At 32.7% G+C, this 26,210-nt stretch overlaps 1 protein-coding gene across 1 annotated transcript in view; it reads right to left on the reverse strand.

The window, feature by feature from the left end:
- The window catches only part of LOC141283352 (neuromedin-U-like), a 31,255-nt gene extending 17,107 nt beyond the window's left edge, over nucleotides 1-14,148 (reverse strand). The window contains exon 1 of the mRNA XM_073816634.1: nucleotides 14,112-14,148. Within this exon, the coding sequence (XP_073672735.1) occupies nucleotides 14,112-14,148 (37 nt within the window). The remainder of the gene's footprint in view (nucleotides 1-14,111) is intronic.
- Nucleotides 14,149-26,210: the final 12,062 nt, after the last annotated feature.

Here is a 26,210-nt window from a genome sequence, read left to right on the forward strand (position 1 = left end):
AAATAAAAATTAAGTTAAGTTAAAAAATTATGAAAAATTAAATTAAATGGAGGAAAAAATATAATAAAATTAACTAGAATAAAATAAAATAAACTAGAATAAAAAATTAAATAAATTAAAATAACTATATTGGTTAATGGCTGTTTCAATGCATGATTCGATTGTCTGGTCTAAACAAGCCTACAAGCAGCATAATTTTTTTTTTTAAATACATGAAAAATTAAAAATTAAAAGTTAAAAAACAATAAAAGAAAATAAGAATTAAATAATTTAATTAAATAAATAAAAACATGAAATAAGGTGGGGGGGGGGGGGGAATTAACTAGAAGAAGTAAAATGTCCATCTGATTTCCCCTGCAGGTCCCTTTTCACATTAGATTTTTTGGGTCTAAACAAATCAAATCAAATCAAATCAATCCTGTCTGAGATTGCTATCCCTGAATTCACATTTCTAGGTATGGTTTGCATCACACCAATCACATGAAACAAGCTCTGATGTCTAATGGTGGTTCTTCTTTAGTGTGAAAACTCCCAGCACATGACACTGTTAAAACTCCCATGAAGTTATTTTTATTTTTTTTTGCAGACTGCAGGGAAAAGACTTCAGTCGGTCACACAACACCTGCGCTCATTAGCACTCATAAAACACAGCCTAATGATAGAACACATCACTGTCTTTGTCGTCCTGCCAGAAACAGTTGGTCCTTCTTGTTTACAAGCTTGTACTTTATGGGCATTTCAATGGTCTATAAAAAGGACCGATAACAGCAAGGAGATTAGCCCAATGCTAGAAGCTAGCGTGACCTATCAGCTACCACACGATTTGAGCAACAGTTCTGGCGCCGGTTCATTTTGGTATGACATCCACACACGAAGCAAACCTAAACACACCCACAGAGTCAAATGAGTTCAAATCACATGCAACTGGGACACATTCTGCAATTGATGTGGTGAAAACTATTTACATTGGAAATAATCAGCTTTCAAATAATAAAATGTATTGCTGTGTATGTAAATAGTGCTTAAGTGATGCTTAAAGGGACAGTTCACCCAAAAATAAAAACCGTGTCATTTACTGACCCTTATGTTGTTTTAAACCTGTTTCAGTTTGTTAAACATTAAAAAAAATGTATATATATGCGGGTCGTAGTTTGCCGTTTCTAGTCTACATTGACTTCCATAGCATTGAAAAAAATGACTATCCCTTTAAAAAAAGGTTTTGATTTTTAATTTTATTTGAAATGTCAACTTTATTAAAATACAACACAATTATTTTTAATACTTTTAGATGTGTTCTGAGTTTTAATTGTATTTTTAACTTAATTGATCTTTTTTCTTAAAATAGAATTCATTTTAAACTAATTTGTTTATATTTTGAGTTTATTTTTAAACTAATTTGTTTATATTTTGAGTTTATTTACATTTTTTCTGAAAATATAACAATTCTTTTTTTAAATAAATGTATTTCTATCCCTTTGGAAACATTTTTATTTTTATTTAGTTTTGCATTTATTTGAATTTTTTTCTTAAAATACAATACAATTTATTTTTAAATAAATCCTGTTAGAAACATTTTAATTTAGTTAATTTTGAATTTAGTTAACTTTTTCTTAAAAACACAATACAATTCATTTTAAACAAATTTATTTCTATCCTTTTAGAAACATTTTAGATTTTTAATTTTATTTTGAGCTTATTTGAACTTTTTTCTTAAAATATAATTCATTTTATTTAATTGTATTTTTATCCTTTTAGAAATATTTTGATAGTTTATTTTGAATTTATTTGAACTTTTTTGTATTTTAAACAAAATTATTTCTGTTCCTTTGGAAACATTTTGATTTTTGTTTTTAATTTATTTTATTTTTATTTTTACTTTTTTTCTTAAAATACAATAGAATACAGTACATTTTTAAACAATTTATTTTTATCTCTTTTTATTTATTTCAACTTTCTTAAAATACAATAAGTCTATTTAAAACAAATTTATTTTTATCCCTTTAGAAACATTTTAATTTTATTTTGAATTTATTTTAACTTTTTTCTTAAAATACAAGACAACTCTTTAACAAAATTAATTTTTATCCCTTCTGAAACATTTTAATTTTTATTTTATTTTGAATTTATTTTAACTTTTTTTCTTAAAATACAACACAATTCCTTTTAAACAGTTTTATTTCTACCCCTTTAGAAACATTTAGATTTTAAATTTTATTAAAAAAAAATATATATATATTGAACTTTTTTCTTAAAATACAAGACAACTCTTTAACAAAATGTATTTTTATCCCTTTAGAAACATTTGATTTTAAATTTGAATTTTTTTGATTTTATTTCTTAAAATACAACACAATTCTTTTTAATCAATTTAATTTCTACCCCTTTAGAAACATTTTGATTTTAAATTTTATTTTTTAAAAATGTATTAAATTTTTTTTTCTTAAAATACAACACAATTCCTTAACAAAATGTATTTTTATCCCTTTTTTTATTTACCAAAAATGTTTTTCATCCCTTTAGAAACATTTTGATTTTCAATTTTAATTTATTTCAACTTATTCTTAAAATACAACACAATTTTTTTAATCAAATTTATTTCTACCCCTTAAGAAACATTTTGATTTTAAATTTCTTAAAATACAATTCATTTTACATATATTAACTGTTGCAAAGTCGAGTGACATATTTACACCCGAATATAAATAAACATATCTAGTGTACGCATTTTCGTACAAATTTACAAATTACATTTGAATGGTTCGTATATAAACCTAATCAAATACTCTAAAGCTGGAATAACAACAAAGAAACCTCTGTAAGGAAGTTTATTTAGGTGATTAGCCCAGTTAAATTAGCTGTTAACGTAGCCACATTCCTTTAGATGAAAAGCACAGACGTGGTGGAGACACACTCGTCACAACAGCAAGACGATGATGCACACTAGACCAGTGTGTGAGCACATGGAAACAAGTGTGCTAACAATGGTTAATGCTGGTAATGGAAACCTCCATTTCACGTTTTTACTACGTAAAAGTGTCTTGTCACATGTTGGTCTGAACGTCCGCTCATGTCCCCTACTGATCACTACATGTGACTACTGACCCAGACAACACACACAAAGAAAAAAACCACATACCGACACAGCTCAGACTCAATTCAGACACTCCAGGAACATTTAGGACAAAGAGAGAGAAAGCCGAGACACAAACAGCCACAAAACAAGCAACCAGACCAGAACCGAATCTTAAATTGAGAGACAAGAACTTAAATAAAAGAAAATCATTTTACACACACTACCAGTCAAAAGTTTTTGAACAGGAAGATTATGTTTTTTAAAGAAGTCTCTTCTGCTCACAAGTACAGCAATAACTGTAAAATTGTGGAATATTTTTGCCATTTAAAATAACTCTTTTCTATTTGAATATATTTAAAAATTTGATTTATTCCTGTGATTTCAAAGCTGAATTTTCAAATCAAATATTTGGATTTGCTGCTTTAAAAAAGATCTATTATTACTACTATGTTTGAAAAGAGCTGAATAGATTGTTTCAGGTTTCTTTGATGAATAGAAAGTTCAGAAGAACAGCATTTATCTGAAATAGAAATCTTTTGTAACATTATACATGTCTTTATCATCACTTTTGATTAATTTAAAGCATCCTTGCTACATAAAAGTATTAATTTCTATCATTTCTTTCCTCAAAAAAATAAAAAATTATACTTCTAGACTCCAAGCTTTTAAATGGTATAGTGTATAATGTTATAAACAGTTTTAAATGTTGATAATAATTACAAAAAGTATTTTTTTTTGCACAGCAAATCAGCATATTAGAATGATTTCTGAAGGATCATGTGACACTGAAGACTGGAGTAATGATGCTGAAAATTCAGCATTGAAATCACAAGAATAAATTACATTTTTAAATATATTCAATAGAAAACTGTTATTTTAAATAGTAAAAATATTTCAAAATATTACCATTTTAACTGTATTTTCAAATCAAATTAATTCAGTCTTGGTAAGACTTCAAAAACCTTTGACAAGGCAGTGTAAAGGATTCCATCAAAACACTAAATAAATCTAGATATTTGTAGCACACAAGACTGTTATGCTACCAAAAGCATAAAATACCCCTGTAGAACATCAAAAGAGATTTAAAGGAAAACACCTACAGTACAGCTCCTCCTGCAATTTCCCTTGACTGCCCAGAAGCAAAATATTATTCCAATACAATACATATCTGATAAAAACACACACTAAACAATAAGATTCTGAGACGTAAAAATAAATGAAAACACAAAAACACACCCACACAGTTAAAATAATAAGGAGATGTAGGTAATGTAGGAGAATAGACCATATATAGACCATATATAGCAGCAATAAAACAAATACATTTACTTATGGATTAAAATAAAATGTTGAGTTCAGACTGAGGGACGTAACTCTAAAGTCTGTTTTTATAAAATACCTTGCAGATTTTTTTTTTTTAGAAAAATATTCAGAGATTAATAAACATTCTAAAATATTTAGAAAGGAACACAAATAAAATGCTTACATTATGGCCAAAAATCATAGACACTGTGCATATTTTGTTCATAATTTTCTAAGTTCAAACTCAGAGTGCCTCACAGACATGACAAAAGGCTTGGTTGAGGATATATATATAAAACTTTATTTTAGGGGTCTGTGCTGTACGCGCAGAATTAAAGTGACAGCGCACTTTTTACAGTGGGGTTTTTGGCTAGGTTTAAAGGAAAAGATCATTTTTAGATAAACAAGGCAATAATAGATGGCACTCGTGGAGGTAGGAAAACAAAGTTCTTTATTAAGAACAGGACTGCTTGTAATAAAGATTTAAATGCAAAATAAAAAGCAGTGGAACTGACTGTTTTGTCATTTTTAATTTTTAATGTTTGTGATAACATACGCAGTTTAAATGTTTTGCCACTTGCTTGAGCAACTTGATATTTAAATCTAGAAGTAAATACAAAAATAAAAAGCATTGAATAATGTGTTGCTTATATTTATTGTGTTTAAACTCATCTATAAAAGATTACTTTACTATATTACTGTACTGTGTAAAAAAACTAATCACAATGCTGAAAAAGCATTTTCAATAATGTTTGGATTTGAAATCTAAATAATGGATAAAACTGTTTGTGGAAATCAGGCTTGTGCTGTGTGTAAGCTATTGTGCCAAAAAAAAAAAGCACTGCATGATCAAACATTTAGGTGAGCTACAGTGCCTTGCAAAAGTATTCATTGTTTTCACATTTTGTTTTGTTGCAGCATTGTGTTAAACTGCTTTAAATGAGTTTTTCCCCACATCAATTTACACTCAATACACAATAATGACAAAGCAAAAACCAGATTTGCAAATTTTACAAATATATTAAAAATAAAACACTGAAATAAGTACATTGCATAAGTATTCATACCCTTAACTCAGTACATAGTTGAAGCACCTTTACAGCCTCACGTCTTTTTGGGTCTGATGTGACAAGCTTTGCACATCTGCATTTGGCAATTATCTGCCATTCTTTGCCTCACCTTTTCACCTCTCAAGCTCTGTCAGCTTGGACGGGGGCTGGCAGACATTTTCTAGAGTCCTAGTTGTTCCAATCGTCTTCCATTATGGATAATGGAGGCTACATGCGTCTATGAACCTTCAATCCAGCAGATTTTTTTTCTGAACTCTTCCCTAGATCATTGCCTTAATGCAAGTCTGTCACTGAGCTCTACAGGCAGTTATCTTGACCTCAAGACTCTGATATGCATTTTCAGCTGTTAGACATTTTCTGAGCGGTGTGTGCCTTTCTAAATCATACTCATTCAAATGAATTTGCCACAGTTTAACTCCACTCGAAGTGTAGTAACATCTAGAAGCAATATGAATGCTCCTGAGCTAAATTTCGAGTGTCCCAGAAAAGGGTATGAATACTTATGCAACGGGATCTTTTCAGTTTTTTTTAATATTTCTAATAAATTTGCAAAGTTGTTACAAACCTGTTTTGTGCTTTGTCATTATGGTGTATGAGATGTAGATTGATGTGGAAAAAAAGTATTTTAAAGCAGTTTAACATAATGCTGCAACAAAACGTGAAAAAAATGAAGGGGTATGAATACTTTTGCAAGGCACTGTAAATATATATATTCTTGAAAAATGTGTACCCCTCAAATTAAACGTATTAAACGTAAACGTATTAAATGTCTAAAAATCCTGATTGGAATTCCACTATAAATAATTCTACATGATTAAAAGGCTTTAAAAAGATTGGTACTTTATTTTATGCTAACAAATATTAAAATGCAATAATTTTTATTCAGTATAATGGGCATAGCAAAGTATTGTGAAAAGTTTCAACCAATAATTTTGGTGAACCAGCACTTTAGAAACTCTAGGGGACTGAAATATTACAGAATATTTCAGGAATGACCCAATACACAATTCCCAAATCATACATACAGGGTTTGTACTCTAGAAATATTATACAATATCCAGAACTCCAAGAATAAAAAAACAATCCTTTGGAAATTTCAGTTCATCCAAGAGGATCATTTTGGCTTTTAACGGGATCATTTCAGATTATAAATTCTGACAGGAATGCTCAAAACAGGCTTCAGGCTTGTTTGACAAGAGACAAACAAAATCCTGTCGGGTTTCATTAAAATTCCTTTTGATGTTTCGCACTGAAGATATTTAGATGCTTTCCAGATACGAGTCACAAATGTTACCGGAGTGTCACTTAAACATTAAAAAGAAGACATAAAAATAACCTGAACAAATAAAACACATCATGTGTACATAAAACACTAAGAATTATGAGGGAACAGAAAAAAAACTTTGAAGGGCACATGTGACAAGAGAGAGAGAGGGGACAGAGGATGTAGGACAGAGTGGAATATTTTCAGTTCAGTCCATTTTGCAAAAGATTCAACAAAAAGCAAGGCATGTAAAACCGCGAAGGAGTGTTCGACAGAAAAAAAAAAAGGATAAGAAGGCTAGCGAGAAGAAAAAAAAACCATGAGGGGGAGGGTTTGTGAAAAACTCATCACGGTGAGAAAGGATAAAACTAGACATAAAAGCGAAAGAGTAAAAGAAAAAGGAAGTAAGGCAGTCCCCAGCATTTCCTGTAGAGCGTCTGTGGCGTTCACAGTAGGCTGAGCAATGGTTTTGTAACTGTGATGTCAGTAGATGCTTCACTGACCCGCTGACCCAGTGACCTACTTTTGCTTCTCTCGCTCACTCTTTCTCTCTTCCACTGCGACTTAATCACAGCTCAACAGGCGGCCGCAGCTGCAGCCAATCACACGACGGGCTGAGTCACCACACACTCGCTCTCAGCCAATCAGGGAAGCAGGAGTAGCCCAACACAAACAAGCAACAGCCAATAACACGCTGAGAAAGACATAAAAGGCGTTTTCAGCCAATCAAACGCAAACCAGCTAAGCAACCACAGACGGGATAAAGAGAGTTAACGTCGAAGAGAACAAGATCAAGAAGGGAAGGAAAATGTGAAAATAGCAGAAGGAAGCAGGCTGACAAAACCAAATCTTTTGAGCTTCTTCTTGACTCATTTACCTATTCGACCAAAGTCAAAAACAGATCTGCCTAAAGCACTAAGTTAAAAGCACATAAAAAGCCTGACAAACAAACAAATTCCTCCTCCGCTCTCTCGCCACACTCAAACAAATGAGGTTTCGCTCTCTCACACACACCCACGACTTGCCTTTGGGGCTCTGTACGCTATAGACAGGCCTGTTTCTCAAATGTTTTCACACATATCTTGAATTGTACCTGTACATAAAGTCAAAGATGGACTATATACAGGTGTGTGAATGCATATTAGGAATACACTGTACTGTCATTTGCCCTTTCTGGCTCAGTTCACAGTTCATTTATTTGAAAAATTAATGAAAATTTTTTCGCCAATATTTACTTGCTTGTTCCAAACTTGTATAACCTTTTCTTCTGTGAAACACAAATGGAGATATTTATAAGCATGTCCAAGCTGCACATGTTAGGCAGTCACAGTAATATATTGTTAAAAAAACAAAAAAAAAAAAAAAACATACAGACAGACAGACAGATAGACAAACTGACTAAAAAAAAAATAAAAATTAAAAAATTAAATGACAAATATTTTTGTTTTTAATTTAAAAATTTGATTTAATTTGATTTATTTATTCATGATTCTTATTATGCTCTACAATTCAATCAAAAATAATTTAAAATAAAATTTTAATTTAAAATAAAAATATTTTTTAAAAATTTCCATTTATGTTGTTGTATTCACATTCTAGTATTATTTATACACCATTATATTTTTACATTTTGAATTCTTTTATTTTTATAGATTTTCAGTTAAAACAATACAAATAAAATGTAAAATAAAAATAAAATAACTTAAATATTTTAGTTTTTCAGTAAAATTATTTATTTATTTATTTATTAATTCATGATTCTTATGCTCCATAATTCGATAAAAGAAAAAAGAAAAAGCTGGGACAAGCTGGGCCTCTGCAATATTCGGCACAGTTTAAAATTTTAATTTCCAGTTATAATATGTTGTATTCGCATTCTAATATTAATTATACACCATTATATTTTTACATTTTGAATTCTTTTATTTTTATAGATTTTCAGTAATACTAATAAAAAAAAAGTAAAATAAAGTTTAAATATTTTAGTTTTTCAGTAAAATTATTTATTTATTTATTTATTAATTCATGATTCTTATGCTCCATAATTCGATAAAAAAAAAAAGAAAAAAGCTGGGACAAGCTGGGCCTCTGCATATTCGGCACAGTTTTATTTTTTAATTTCCATTTATAATATGTTGTATTCACATTCTAGTATTAATTATACAATATTATATTTTTACATTTTGAATTCTTTCATTATTATGTTGTAAATGTGAAAATCCTTCAAGCTCACTTCAAACTTTGATACATCTTTTGATAATTAATGCACAAAAGACAACAGAAACAGCACTGAAGAAAGACTGAAGACATCGCTATATAACTGTATCCTTACAGTCTCAGGATAAACAAACATGGCTTTTCAGTCCCCTTCCAGTCCACATTCAATTTTTTTCCACCGCAGAGTCTGCTTTCCATTTTTAATAAATTCAAGCAAGGTGCCTACACATTCTCACTCTCTCTTTTTTCTCTTCTCTCCCTCAGATCGAGTCTCTACAGGCTCAGTGCGTGTGCGCGTGTGTGTTCTCTCAGATGTAGGTCAGTAAAGCTCTGAGGATGTGAGTCACTCCAGCACGGATCTTCGGCGCAGCTCTGCACGCACAGCGACGTCAGCGTGACAACGGTGCCCATCGGCAATGCCATAGCAACCACTCGCACCAAGCGAGGTAAAAATAGATGTGCTGAATTCCTCCACTGCAGAGTTTCCCTCTCATATTTTCTCTCTCAGCATTTTCTTCATTACTCATGCAGCAATCGACACAATCATCTAGATACGCTCTTCAAAAGAGATTCTTCAGTATTGGCAAAACTGAACAATCTGACATAAAAATATGACCACAGCTTGAAAAAATGACTACTAAAAAGGTATCACGATCACGCATTTTACTTAGTACCAGTACTTTAAGCATTTTGATAAAAGCTGTATTAAGACTGTTTATGATTAAAGCGAAGCAGAAATGTGGACAGAATCGCGGGATTCAGTCATAAAAACAGAATTTACTGTATAACGCAGAATATTTGCCTTTTTAAATATGAATCCTGTACATTGTGCTCATCTCTGTATGAATGAATGGAAGCACAGTTTATTACACACATACTACTATAAAAGATTACAATATATGAGTACATGAATAGTATACATAAATATAATCTCTAGAACTGCTGTGAGAGTCAGTTCATGAGCATTTTACCATTACTTTTGAGAAAAAATACATTCTTATATGATATACAAACGAACCGTAAAGGCAGCAAACTGGCAAAAAAACAAAAAAGTTTGGTTCAACTTGACAGAAATATTACTTAATCTAATAATAGTACTATTACAACTACTAAAAATATTGTAAAACAATATTTAAGGAATATTTACTAGACAAAAAAATGCCAGAATTTACTTACAAGAAAATTGTATTTCTGAAAAAAAAAAAAAAATCTAATAATAATAATTCTTTGTAAAATCTAACTAATCTTTATGAATTAATTAGACATGCTTTTCATTATTATAAAAATGTAATAAGACTATTAAAATGGAATGCCAAAAATTAATAGAAAACAGATTCACAGAATTTGATCAAAATAAAACTGAAATAAAATAAAACGTAATTTATAGGGCCCTAAAATTGTCATTTTTATTAAACATTTAAGAAATCACTGTTAAACTGTGAATGTTTCATGATTTCAATTAATTAGAAATTCTTTTCAATTGATATTTTTTAATGTAACCATTAAAACAGAGTTTAGAAAAATTACAAACGGGAAAAACGGAATCCAGAAAAAAAAATATGAATCCTGCACATTCTGCTCGTCTCTGTATGAATTAATTGATGCACAGTTTACTACACACATACTAAAATATAAGATTAATCACTGTTGAACTGTCAACGTTTCATGATTTCAATTAATTAGACATGCTTTTTGATTGATATTTTTTAACATAACCATTCAAAGAGGAATCCAGAAAAATTTGAATGAATTTAAAAAGTGAAATGGAATTTTGAATAAAACACATTTTATTTGTGTCTTTGTTTCATTGTATTTGTCCTTTAGTTTGTTACTTGCATCTATGTTCTTATTATTAATAACAAAGATAAAATAACAAAAACTGACTATATCATGATATAAATTATTGTGAAATAAAATGACTGTATTAACCCTTTTAGCTCTTATCAAAGTTGCAAAGATCTCTACATACCTGTAGGCTCTTCTTTTAAAGGGGATGAAATGCTTTTTTTAAATATATAGAATAACTACAACCTCCATTTGGATAATCCGTTATTCATTTACTTTATTTGTCATTCTATGTTTTTGTTGTAGTATCGGTTACGTAGTAGTATGGAGATTTTTTTTAGTCATGCATCGTATCAGAGTCAATATTTTGTTATCATGACAACACTAATGTGCACTGATGAGGAATCACATCTTATGGCCAAATGTGCAGCGCAGTGATTCCCATGCTTAGGTATGAAGACTGGCTTTCCATTTATAGCCGTGCTCTCCTCTTCCCGTCACACAGTCCACGTCAACTCTACTTTTTCTAGAAACATGTTATTGCTCTTTTCTAGTGACAGGTTTGCAGGTTATCTTCAGGTGTTGTTACCCTATAGATAACATGGGTTAAACTGTCAACAGTGCAGTATGTAAGCCATAAGTCTTCTTATCACCATGAAATGACTCCCTTCTGAGTCTGGAAATGCGAGGGATTCCTTACTCGGCGCAAAACCCCATTCGCATGTCACACCTCTGGACCTCTTCAGAGAATGGCCAATGAACATGAGCTAAAATAGAAGCCGTTTATATGGGAAAGCACTCTGCACTGGTCATAAACAGTTTAATATACTGTGGCTTACAGGAAGACAGGGTGGAACTTATTGAGCAGCTCCGCCCCCATTTTTAAACAGCTAATAGCATTTCGTTTATATCACAGCGTGGTCACATGATGATATTAAACGACAAGTCTTCCGGGCAAAAAGTATAGTTTTTAAAAGGACATAAAAGGTTGTTAAATTTGTGTAATGGACAATTATGCTTTGACACAGTATCTGTCAAATTAACTAAAACCAAAGCACAATATGGCTTAATTCCTTCATCAAGTCTGTTTTCACTGTGTTTCAAAGTGAAGCGCACACTTCAGACGATTAGCTTGTGATCCGGTGTCTTCCGTGCCTCAGAACGGCTCAGTTCACAGTGAATGCAGTGAACTCATTTATTGCATGTCATGTGAGTTTACCACGCATTTGGGAACACAACGGCCACCAGATATGCTTTATTTTAGCGGCAGATGATTACAGCATTTCAATAGATTTGCAGCGAGACGTGTTTTTGTAAGCCTGTTTTCACTGAAGCTGGAGTTTTCCTTCAAATTAAAAGCTCTACTGTCATTTTCATCAAAATAAAAGCTTAAAAGTGCAGTATGAATTGCTGACAGCTAGCAGTTTAAATGGGTAATGTTACTGCAGTCCAAATTCAAAATTATAGGTATCAAAATAATATACCTATGAAATATTCATTTTCATTTATTTTGCAGTGCAATTGTTTTATAATATATGGCTATTACTTTTATAGGAATAACAATAATATAAAATTGTTCTTCTTCTTCTTCTTCATCTATTATTATTATTATTATATTCAAATTGTTTTGGCTTCTAAAACACCAGTGTGAATGTAATTTAGACTAAGACAGTATATCACAAATAAAAAGAGGGTTGAGTCCCCTTTAAAGTTCAGGTACAAGTCAATTCACTAATTTTTTTTCTGACTTAAGTTTAAGAACATGGGTTGGAGCTCTTAATTTTGTACTCTTAAAGTGTATTAGATAGAATAATTTAACTTTAAAATTTAAAAATTTAGAAATTTAATTTTAAAAAATGTGAAAAAATTTGATTTTTTTTTTTATTTAAAAATTTAAAAAAATAAAAAATAAAAGTTTTTTTTTTTTACAAATGTTGTTTTTTTATTTTTAAAATTTAAAAATAAAAAAATTAAATTAAATTTTAAAAAATTTAAAAATGTTAAAAATTACAAAAAATTTAAAAGTAAAACATCATTTTCTTCTATATTTGTCTTTTTTTTTATATCTCCGTAAATATCGTATTGTGGACTTCATATCGCTATATTATTATATGAGATTTTGATATCGTTACATCTCTCAAAGTTTTAGACTGCAGTAACATTACCCATTTAAACCGCTAGTTGTCAGCAATTCATACTGCACTTTTAGGCCTTTATTTTGACAGAAACAGAAGAAGTTTTATTTAGCTAGAAAACTCCTGAAATGCTGTAATCATCTGCTGCGAAAATAAAGCATAACCAGTGCACTAGTTCCAAAATGCACACATGCAATAAACAACGTCACTGCATTTATTCACTGTGAACGGAACCGTTCTGAGGCATAGAAAACACCAGATCATGAGCTGATCGACCAAACGAAGTGTGTACTTCGCTTTGAAATGCACAGCGAAAACTAATTAAACCATATTGTTCTTTCGGTTTTTATTCTTTGACACAGTAGCTGTCAAATGAACTATGGCCCAAAACACAACTTTAAAGACTAAGAATAAGAAGTTAGAACAAGAAGTTTAAATATATTTTAAAAACTAGGGTTTTTACCCGGAAGCATTTGCCCCGTTTCATATCGTCAAGTGACCACGATAACATTCGAGATATCACAATATTGATAATATCATTACATCCCTATATAGAGCCCTTAACATAATTACCAAAACAACTACCTTACTTACTATTAATAAGCAGCAAATGATGAGTTTAGTATTGGTGAAATTTGTATTGCCTCCATGCCCTTTATGCAGCATTGCACATCACGTGACACTTATCTATAATGGTTTTTCCTTATTTTCATATGCATATGCTTTATGTAGGTATGTATATGCTTTAGGTTTATCCTTTAGATTAGGGAATGTCACGTGATGTGCAATGCTGCATAAAGGGCATGGAGGCAACATCTGCTGCGGCACATATACCAGGAAAAGGTGTGCTCACACTGCAAACAAACATACGCTGAAGCCTTCAGATGGGTTCAACAGTCAAGGACCGATTGGCTGAATGAAGATACAACAACTCAAAGAAAACACCTCAACATCATGAAAACAAAACATGGCAGAGATGGCTCTATAATAGGTTATCATACTCCTTTTCATCTCTAGTCAGATAAAACATAATTTAATGCATCTCGAATGTTTTGGAGTACAAAAATCAAATTCAATCATGATGAGGAGCCTGAAGATTCTCACCCCTGTGTGAAAAATGTTCTACAGCTCAGACTTGTATTAAACCAAAAGCTTCTCACAGTAACGTCAATGGGTGTGCCAGTTGAAATGGTGATGATAGTGACAGAGCAAAAGCGGCACTTCAGAGACAGACTGGGATTGCCGTCTGTCTCAAACGCTCTCACAGGGCGGGAGCGGGGATGACTGCAACACCGTTACCATGACGATCAGTCCATAAGCAACCACGGTCGACATTTAAAACCAGCCACGGCTTAGATAAACACAATGGGACGTGAGTAGCTGAACAAACACAACCAATTTTAGCCTAGTTAAGTGACTTAAAACATGCACATACTGTACAATCCAAATCAAAACACAATATGTGACCCAGGACCACAAAATCAGTTATAGAGGTACATTTTCTGATTGATTTATACATCCGAAAGCTGAATTATTAAGCTTTCCATTAATGTATAGTTTGTTGGGATAGGACAATATTTGGTCGGGATACAACTATTTGAAAATCTGAGGGTGCAAAAAAACTTATTGAGTAACTTTAAGTTCTTAGCAATGCATATTGCTAATCAAAAATTAAATTTATATATATTTACAGAAGGAAATGTACAAAATATCTTCATGGAACATGATCTTTACTTAATATCCTATTGATTTTTGGCTTAAAATTGATCATTTTGACTAGGGGTGGGCGATATGGCAAAAAATATCATATCAAGATTTTTTTCAGAAATGTCACGATTTTATCACAAATCTTTGTCATGTTGGTTTTACTATTTTGCAAGTTGTCTGAGCAGTACAGCCAAACTAATTTCCCTATTTTAAAACCAAAACCTTACAAGGTAATAAAATAGGTAATAATGTTTTTTAATAATGGTTGATATTTTGGCCAAAGTGGGCCAAGATAAAAATCTGTCATTCATTTTAGAACAAAGATAGGCTACATGTTAAAAATACACATAATATACAATTAAAACAAACAGTGCTTAAAGGAACACTCCACTTCTTTTGGAAATAGGCTCATTCTAAAAATCCCGCGGGTTAATAAGTTGAGTTTTACCATTTTGAAATCCATTCAGCCGTTAAGATTAGGAACTACACTCCTATTCTGGCGTAATAGACGAAGCAGGCGGAGTAATATCACGCGCCTGCTGCGTCCATATTACGCCAGCAAGCTTCCTTGACTATTACGCCAGAATAGGAGTGTAGTTCCTAATCTTATTGGCCTAGAAAATCTTATCTTTATATTTTCCGCCAGTCTTAGTACACAATATAACTACAGAAGAGTCAAGTTTTAAATAAGACAAATATCGAAACTCGTTGGTCATTTTTGAACGTGATGCTATTGGTCTAATAGGATTCAATGATCTATGCTAAGCTATGCTAAAAGTAATATCGCCCGAACAGGAGAACGGCTGAATGGATTTTCAAAACGGTAAAACTCAACTTATTAACTCGGAGGAGATGGAGAATGAGCCTATTTCCAAAAAAGTGGAGTGTTCCTTTAAATGTTCAGGTACAGTAGGTGTATTTATCAGTAGCATTCAAGAAATTGAATGAACAAATATAAAAACAAAACACTATATACATAAATTATACATTGACTCTTACTATAGCAACTGTATTATCAGGGAGTGATTTTCCTTTGTGTTTTTTTATTAGAGCTACTATCACCCAAAAATGACAATTCTCAGTTCAAAGTCATCATTTACTCACTCTCAAGTTTTAAACATAAACCATGTTGAACATAAAACTTATTTTGAATAATGTGGGTAACCAAACAGTTGCTGATCCCCAGTTACTTCCATAGTATTTTATTTATTTTTCCCACTATCAAAGTGGGGACCAGCTACTGTTATCCACATTCTTCAAAATATCTTCTTTTGTGTTCAGCACAAGAAAAAAAATATAGAGATTCGGGACAACACCAAGCAGCAACCTCCCGCTCTCTCTATTGAAACCAACACGGAAGTGGCTTAAAACTGCAATTCATCGACTAGCCGCTAGAGACTGGCTGCATGTTAAAATGCCCAACTTTACAGCAGAAAAAAACATGTTTACAGCCTGGTTCAAAAAGTGGTTTTAGACTATAGCTAATTTGGCCCTTCATGTCAACTGTGAGGGGGGTGAATTTTTTTATAACTCATCCGTTTAAGTTATATTAAGCCATAAAGTTCTGCATAATTAAGGATCGTGGCTACTTGAGTGACAGGGGGATTGCCGCTGCTCTCACCACTGTCGCGCTAGGTGGGCGTGGTTTCAGCACCCAGCTCCACCCACGTCCCGCCTCTTTGCCCGTTTTCGATTATCCGGGAGTGACGCACGATGACAGGATTTCAAGATGGCGAAGGTGAATCCCGCCCACTATAGGCTTCAAATTCTCTCTTCAGAAACCTACGGATGACGTCACGGACACTACGTCCATATTTTTTTACAGTCTATGGACAACACGTGAGTCACTGAATAATTGGGTGAACTGTCCCTTTAATGACAATCGACAGCATGTTTAGTTATGTCGCTTTAACAGCTGCACACATCTATTTTCAGCAGGGTATTCAAAAGCAGATTGTGGAGACCCCTAATTTTGACCCATACAATGTATATTTGGCTACTGCTTTTTTTTTTTTGTGGTCCAGGGTCACCTATATTAATTTAAAATCGAATTATGCTCATCGTTCACACACCGAAGTCTGACAAACACTACTAGGCGAGACACAAGCGAGCTGACACACACAGTTTAAGCAGAAACATACTAACACACATCTACTGGAGGGAAAAAAAAAAAAAAAAAAAAAAGTCACACTAGCTTTTCATCCTACAGCCATAAACACACACACACACACATACACAAATGCCAGGGTGACAGTAAAGTGATGAGACGGTTCAGTAGATGCAAGCAGTAAACACATCCATCTAATGAGTTCTCTAATATCCAAACACAGCGGAGAGGTGTTTATATAAACACTGCCAACACTTCAGCCATAAAACAATGCACTGTCCCTGCACACATTTTCCACACTGCATTTAATAAGTCAGCGATATTGGTGGGGGCGTGATCCAAAAAAATGGGTCGCTGGTCTGTTCTGATTGGATTAAAATCAAACTTAACATTTTATTGTTTATTGGAAGATAAAAATAAACTTAAGACTTTCATTCATCTTCAGAAGACAAATTAAGATATTTTTAATGAAATTCAACAGCTTTTTGACATGTTCAAGGCCCAGAAAGGTAGTAAGGACATCATTGCAGGGTTAAAAAGCTCTCAGATTTCATCAAAAATGTCTTAAATTGTGTCTTACGGGGGAGTAATTAATGACAGAATTACTATTTTTGAGTGAACTATCCCTTTAATCTTCATAAACATTGATAAAATTTAACAAATCTCAAAAATGAATACCCATTTTTCTGCTGTACATTATAGTGTCTATCCTTAATTTACTTGAAGTATTTAACATGTAGTTTTTACTGTTTTTATTTTTATTCATTTACACGAAATGGTAGGGACGTAACGATATCAAGATCTCACGATGAGATAATATTGCGATATTTCGATCATATTTATTGTGATGTTTAAAAAAAGACAAATGAAGAATTGGGGGGGAAATTTTAAGTTAAATTCATCTATCTAAAATACTTTGAGCATATCTACAAATCTAGCGAAATGCTGTAATCATGTGCCATGAAAAGGAAGCATTACTGGTGGCCGTTGCATTCTTAAACGTGCACTAAACTCACAGCACATGCAATAAATGGGTCCACTGCATTCATTCAATGTGAACGGCATGGAAATTAAGACATATTGCACTTTCACTATTAGTTTGCTTGACAGAATGTACTGTGACAAAGCATAATGGCCCAAAACACAACTTTAAAGAACTTTTATGTTTAGAATAAGAAGTTTAAATATATTTTTTAAAATACACTTTTTGCCCAGAACACCTATCGTTTCATATCATCATGTGACCACGATTATATCAAGACAGTTCTGCTACTGCGGTATTGTGATATTGATAATATCGTTATATCCCTACAAAATAGTAAAGAATTTCAGTCATTTACTGGTATAACATGAACATTACTATTGGCTTATTGGTGGTTATTGGTATTTTTTAAATATTGGTTTGAAAATTAAAAGTCATTTAAACCAATGCCAACTTAGGTTGTGCAAAATGCTCTAAAATCCATTAAAAACATTAACAAAACAATGCAAGGTAAAAGAACAACCATCATTTTACTCAATATAGTTCAGTGAGAGGTTATGAGAGACAAAACCCAGAGGACACCAGCAGTGAGGACATTACTAGAAACAAGAGACTCCTTACACCACTGATAAGCATACAAAAAATAAAGAAAGAAAGAAACGGCACTCTCTAATAATGAAAAATATTTTCCTTTGAGAACATTCAGTTTTGTAAGAATTCATTAAAGGATTGAGTTTGTGCCAAAGACTCTTTTATAACACACATTAAACTGTGTCAGGTCATTCCGACTACCTGAGTACGCAACAGATCAAATCAACCAAGCACCTTACAGAAAGAAAAAAATAAAATAAATTAAATGTTTAAATAAAACAAAAATTATTACAGTCTTTCTACTTAAAAAATAAATAAATAAATAAATAAATAATTAGGTGGGTTACTTGCAGTTTTTTTCTCAACATTTTTTTCAGTGCTGCTGATGAAGACATCATCAGATGCACACCTTAAAAAAAAAAATTCACAAAACGAGGCCTCATTTGACAGTATAGCTGTCAAATATTGTTGTCATTTCCAAGTACCCGTGGCCGTTTCTAATCTCAGTGCTGATTATCTGTCCTGCACGTGATAATAAGTAAAGGTCATTTTTGTTCCTTCCAGGGCACTTTGTGTCACCACACCCTGATTTCCCAGGGTTAGAGTCCCTTTCTCTGGGCTTGCAGTCAACTTCAAGCCCCTGTGCCTGGATCTCACAAAAGCGCTCTTTGTTAGAGTGAATGTCCAGCAGTCTGCAGACAGGAAAATGTCTGAGCAATACTGCTTTCCACTGGCAGGGCCTCACGACGCAGCTGGCAGGGCCCCATGGTGCAGCTGGCAGGGGGCCCCACGGTGGAGTTGCTGCGGCTGTCGGTCTGGTCTTTCAGAGAAACGGCGAGGAGCCAACCGCTGGCACGGACGCCAAGTGGGTCAGCCGTGATCCCAGCCAGAGGGAGGCAGAGAGCACAGGAGAATGGAAGGAGGATTACAGGCAAAATCAGGTGACTTATGAAGATGTCAAAACTGTCATTAAAACAGATTTGCTTCTGGGTCTGTTTATGCAGGTGATACACTAATTCACCTGTTTGAGCATATGGACTGGCATACAATAGAAAGATGATGTCTTCAGAAGAGAATCAAAAACAGGTTTCCCAAGCACTCCTCCCATTTAAAATTGGCTGGTTAAAGTCACACCATTGGTTGAGAAAATGTATCAATCTATACATTTTTTTCAGAGAGGTTTACCTACTTCTATACTATTAGTAGGGTTAGTTCGGGTTCAGTATATTGAGCTTAATCACGAGCAGTTGTTCCATAACATCTCAAATATTAAAATTGATTCCTCCTTTAAAAACAAATAGTTAATCGTGAGACACCCTACAATTGAAATGAAGGGGTGGGGGGGGGGGGGTATGGGTTCCAAAAGACGCCAATAATTTCAGAAAACTATTTTTGGGTATAAAACGGCATTGTGTGCTTGAGTTTCAAGGCCTCACGTGAACTTGTTTGCTTGGATATATATTGTTGTAGCTGAGCTCACGTGAGCCTCTCCCAGTCAACAGGCGGCTAATTGTGTCCACAGGTCAAACGCAGACAAACATCCTCTTTCCTCTCCCTTACTCACCTGTTACGCCTGCATGACTCAGAACAGAGACAAAAACTGCTCATTCACGCAAATACATAAATAATAAAAGCGCCAAGAGGAGCTGAATAATCCACTAATCATTCGTAACTACCATATTTAAACTCATTAAAACCCAGCGAAACGCTAAATGCTACACAAAACAACTACTCGTCCAATTTGTCAGCGAGCGCAAATGCTTAAAAACAAACATGACGAAGATTTACGAGCACCAGTTATGATCTATTAGCATGCTTTCCCTCCAACTTTTCTTAGAAGTAAATATCTATGGCATGCGCACACACCCCATTAAATATCCTATATACACGCCAAGATTATTCATCTGTATAGAAATATGAAACTTGCTTCCTTGAAACTTGTAGTAAACAAATAATTAAAAACAACCGGTAGCTGAATCAAGCAGCTTTCAAAATTTCCCCAATCGGACTTTCCTCAAAAAATTTGTCCAAGTTTTAGCTAAAATGACTCTTGGAAACAAACTTTCCAAAACTATTACTACTAAATTAATCAAATTTAGTTTTCTACTTCAATCAAATGTTCTGATTACATTATTGATATTTTCGATAAATCTATGCAAAGAGAAAACAAAATCAAGTTAATGCAAGAGAATATATTAATTGCCATTTTAAAAAAAGTAAAACTTGGAAATCTAAGACTATTTCACTTGATAAACATGTTTGTCTCAATGTGGATTAAACCGTTATTAAGGATTCTGGCCCCATTGTTTTTGGAATTTGTTATGGGGTCCCTTTATATACCCTAACAACTACTCCCAAATAAAATGCCCTAAGATACTTATCTGAAACATGCAAAATATACAAGCAGGGAGCACAAAATGAAAAAAGGTACACTGAATTTACAATATTTAGAATATAAACATTTGGAAGACATGAAAGTGAGCAAACGTAATTGAATTTGCTGAAATGTCAAACCAGGATTCTCTGTATTTAGCCGTTAATTGGTTCCATCGCAACAGTTTCAAACCTTATTAGGAAAGTAAAATTTAAAAGTAGATTTGTTTTAGAACAAAAATTAGGCAAAAAGTTGTTATTTTTATTTCAGAAATAAATCCATAACTGTTGTTTCACCAGCAAGATAAATAACAAACGTTGATTACAGTGGACAAATTATTCACAGACTTATAAATTACAATAAATTGGTACAAAATCACATGGTTCTTTTGAAAAATAGCAGAACCCATCACTTCAACCATTTCAATTACATTTTACCAGATATAGTGTTATATTAACACATTTGTAACTCTGGACCACAAAACCAGTCATAAGTGTCTTTTTTTTTAATTAAGCTAAATAAATAAGCTTTCCATTGACGTATAGTTTGTTGGGATAGGACAATATTTGGCTGAGATACAACTATTTGAAAATAGAAAACTAAATATTAAGAAAATCGCCCTTTAAAGTTAGCATCTTATAATCTTAGCAATGCATATTACTAATCGAAAAAATAAGTTTTGATATATTTATGATAGGAAATGTACAAAATATCTTCATGGAACATGATCTTTATTTAACATCCTAATAATTTTTGGCATAAAAGAAAAATCGATCATTTTGACTAGGGCTGGGCCGATAAACGATATCATATCGAATCGCGATAAATTTTTTGTTAATAACGATGATAAGCTATAGACATTTTTTGCTCGATATGGATTAATCTAAGAGCCAATCACACAGCAGAAATATGCGACAGCGGCCAATCAGCGTGCAGCGTGCGTGTGCACGTCAAAGTACAAAGTTCATTTTCTACAGCACTTTGCGAAGCAACCTTACACCAGGACGACAAAAAAAGAGAGTGGAAGCAGCGATGAAAGAGAAACTAACCTCGAGTTATTATCCAAAGATGTTGAAGTTGTCGACTTGTCGACAAAAAAGTAGCACGAATTCCGTAAGTGGTTTGACTATCTGAAAAGTGACTCTCAGCTCAGCTGAGAGTTTGGCGCGATTGTTAAAACTGAAACCGAAAGCAAAAAAAGCACGCGCATTCAAAAGCAATTTTAATCCCCCTTGTTTAGAGAGTGACTCCGCAATGCGCGCAAATTAGGCTACATGACATATCTAGGCTGTTATCAGAATGTAGACTATAATAGGTTGTGTATGTCTATAGCTCTGTATCATGCTTGAAATATTCCGTCTCTGTTTGCACTTTGAATAATGAGAGAGTAGGCTTCTTTGATTATGGCTGAATTGTCTGCACTTAATACGATTAAGAAAGAGCTGTGTCGTAATTTTTTGATATTTATACTGTAGATTGTTTCAAAATGCAGTGGTTGCCTCTAATTTAAATAGCTCAACCTATAATAGAGAAAATAAACAATTGTGTTTATAATAATAAATAATAAAGAAATAAATAAATGTGTTACAAATTATGTTTTTACAATAATTTTATGTTCACATTTTGTACATTTACTCTCATTTACCATACTCTGTCACAACTTTTATTTTTTTATTTTTTCATTTATTTTAGTAAATTATTTTAATTTTTAAGGCCAAATCTGTAATCTGCTTTTGTTAATAAACTATACTTAAAAATGTAATTTAATGAATCCTTTAATTTTTGTGGCTTTAGTCATTGTTGGGATACTATTTTAAAGCTGGCAACATCAACAGCTTATATCGAAATATATATCGTCATCGTTCAATATGGGAAAAAATTATCGAGATTACATTTTTGCCATATCGCCCAGCCCTAATTTTGACCCATACAATGTATTTTTGGCTATTGCTACAAATATACCCATGCTACTTAATAACATAATTTATCAGTTGGAAAATGTTGCTGACAAATGATATTTCCTGAATATTTACACATTTAGGGGTCATTCACACAGAACATGTTTTTGCTTAAAAAAAAAATTAAAGCAATGTTGTGGAGCACAAAATTACGTTCTGTGTGAACTTGGCTCTTATAATATGTGACCCTAGACCACAAAACCAGTCATAAGGGTAATTTTTTTTACATTGAGATTTATACATTATCTGAAAGCTGAACAAATAAGCTTTTCTATTGATGTATGGTTTGATAGAATAGGACAATATTTGGCATATTTGAAAATCTAGAATCTGAGGGTGCAAAAAAAAAAAAAAAAAAAAATCGAAATTGAGAAAATCAACTTTAAAGTTGTCCAAATTCTTAGCAATGCATATTACTAATGAAAAATTAAGTTTTAAAATATATTTAAAAGTAGTACATTTACAAAATACCTCATGGAACATGATCTTTATTTAATATCCTAATCATTTTTGGCATAAAATAAAAATAGATTTGACACATACAATGGATTTTTGGCCATTGCTACAAATATACCTGTGCTACTGGTTTTGTGGTCCAGTTTATCAATTTAGCAGTTGGAAACTGTTGCAGATGAATGATATTTTCTGAAGGCATGCACATTTAGGGGTCATTCATACATGAGTTCTTTAAAAAAAAAAAAAAAAAAAAGCAGTGTAGTGGAACACAGAATCACAGTCTGTGTGAACTTAGCTCTTCTTATATATATTATTTATTTATTGATTACTTCTGAAAATCCATTAAAATCTTATTTTAGTTCTTAAAGGGATAGTTCACCCAAAAATAAAAAAAAACTACCTCATGATTTACTCACTGTTATCCATCCTAGGTGTAAATGACTTTCTTCTTTCAGACAAATACAATCAGAGTTATATTAAAAAAATATCCTGCCTCTTCCAAGCTTTATAATGGCAGTGAATGGGTGTTGAGATTTTGAAGTCCAATAAAGTGCATCTATTCATAATAAAAAGTATTCCACATGGCTTGAGGGATTAATAAAAGCATTCTGTGTAAGAAAAATATCCATATTTAAAACTTTATAAACCATAATCTCTAGCTTCTGTCCTATGCATGTTCACGAGAGAGTGGCGTTCCAGTGGATGACGTACAATGTAGTTGTAGCATAACCTCCAGTGAGAATATTCTAGTCTCGCAAGAACCAAGTTTGTTTACAGCAAAGGAAAACCAGTCTCCTCCTGACTTATATCGAAATCCTCCAATATTTTTTTTTAATTCTCATTGTTTAGTTTTGCCTCTTTTTCTACATCATCCACTGGAACACCATTCTCTTGAGAACGTTAGTACGATAGTTAACGAAATCTAGAGATTACGGTTTACAAAAGTTTAAATAGGAATATTTTTCTTACACAAATGCATCGATTTGCTTCAGAAGGCCTTTATTAACCCCCTGGAGCCATTTGGAGCACTTTTTACGAAGGATGCATGTGCTTTATTTAGCTTTAAATCTCTCAACACCCATTCACTGCCAATATAAATCTTTGAAGAGCCAGGATATTTTTTTATATAACTCTGATTGTATTCGTCTGAAAAAAGAAAGTCATAACGATGGCTTGAGTCCGAGTAAATCCTGGGGTAATTTTCATTTTTGGATAAACTATCCCTTTAATGAACTAAAAAAAACCTAATGTTTGTTCGCTTACGTACCAAATATTTAGAGATACTTGCCAAATCTTCAAAAATAACTAAATCTACACAAAACGTCTCACCACTTTCCCAATAGAAACACATGTAACTACAGTAACCAGCATTTGTTTTCCCTCAAAGTGGTCAGAAGCCTTCGGACAGCCATTAACACACTATACACCCGGGCTACACTTACATGATGCGTAAATATCCGAGGGTCTTTAGTGGCCAGAAAACAAAATTAGCATACAGCTGACAGGCTTGTTTTAGACGCCACAGACATGAAGGTCTGTCGTCAGCAAAGCCATGCCATCCTCGGAGCCAAAAAAATAAAAAAAATTGGCGGTCTCAGAAATGACACACTGCATTTTTATGGAGCGCAGGCAATTTCTGCCGAGTCATATGGCCTCTCCGATTCCTCGCTTTTCCCTAGCGCACAATCACCCCTTTTTCCTCCAAGTGAGAGAACAACAGAGAGATGAGTGTGACGTGAGGTGATTTGAAGCCTAGACACTGAGATCACTGGAAACAGCGAGTCGGGGGAGTGTGTGTGTGTGTGTCTGTGTGTCTCTGTGTGTGTATGAGGGATCTCCAGGGAAGTTTTTCCCTTAGTTCTGAATCCACAATCAGCACTATAGCCTGGAGCCACATCCATCCACATGGAAATACAGAAGCAGAGCTTAGTGCTACACACATCATTTACAAATGCAAGCATGGTATCTTCATGCAAATTACACTGCAGCTCTGAAAAAAAAAAAACAGGCCACACAAACCAGCTGTGCGAAATCTGAATAACAATGAGAAAAAGAGTCCTACTACAGCAGCACTGAAATGTAAATGGCCTTTATACCGTTTCCTTGTAAACTAATTAAGCACCAACCACAATGATTTTGTTTGTAATGAAGTTACAGAGTTTTTTTTTTTTTTTTTTTGCTGCTTGGTTGATATAGCACATTAATTTTGTACATTTTGTCTCAACTTTTTATTTAATTATGTGCAATTTGTAAAATGTATACTTGACTCTTTCAGACTTAAAAGCTGTGGTTTTGAAATTTCTGTTCATCAAAGCATCCTAAAAAGTGTATCATTGTTTCTTCAAAAATATTAAGCAGCACAATTGTTTTCAGCATTGCTAATAAATGTTTCTTAAGCAGCAAATCAGCATAATAGAATGATTTCTGAAGAGTAATGATGGAGAAAAGTCAGCTTTGTCATCATTTTAAAATTGTAATATTTTACAATATTACTGTTTTTACTGTATTTTTGTTAATTAAATAAATGCAGCATTGGTGAGCATAAGAATACTATGTCAAAAACAAACAATCCACATTTTTTTTGCAATAATGTTATTTAAAATGTAAATAATTTTAGCTCTAAAACGTTTGGGGTTATTTGTTTAATTATTACCATTGCCGTTAAGTATTATTATTTATTATATGACCCTGGATACACAAAACCAGTTATAAGGGTCAACTTTCTAAAATTGAAATTTATACATCATCTGAAAACTGAAAAATGGGATAGGACAATATTTGGCCAAGATACAACTGAAAATCTGGAATCTAAGGGTGCAAAAAATCTAAATATTGAAAAAAAATTGCCTTTCAAGTTGTCCAAATTAAGTTCTTAGCGATGCATATTACTAATCAAAAATTAAGTTTTGATATATTTACGGTAGGAAATTTACAAAATATCTTCATGGAACACGATCTTTACTTAATATCCTAATGATATCTGGCATAAAAGAAAAATCGATAATTTTGACCCATACAATGTATTTTTGGCTATTGCTACTATTGCTACTTAAGACTGGTTTTGTTGGTATATATACGCACACACACAGCTGCAGAAGACAAGAGTTTGATTCTGGATTTTCATGCACCACTTCCAATCCCTAGGTTTAATGTCTCTATAATGGAAAAAAGTAAAAAAATAAAAAAATA

This window comes from Garra rufa, chromosome 13, assembly GCF_049309525.1.
Source record: "Garra rufa chromosome 13, GarRuf1.0, whole genome shotgun sequence".
NCBI classification, from domain to species: domain Eukaryota; kingdom Metazoa; phylum Chordata; class Actinopteri; order Cypriniformes; family Cyprinidae; genus Garra; species Garra rufa.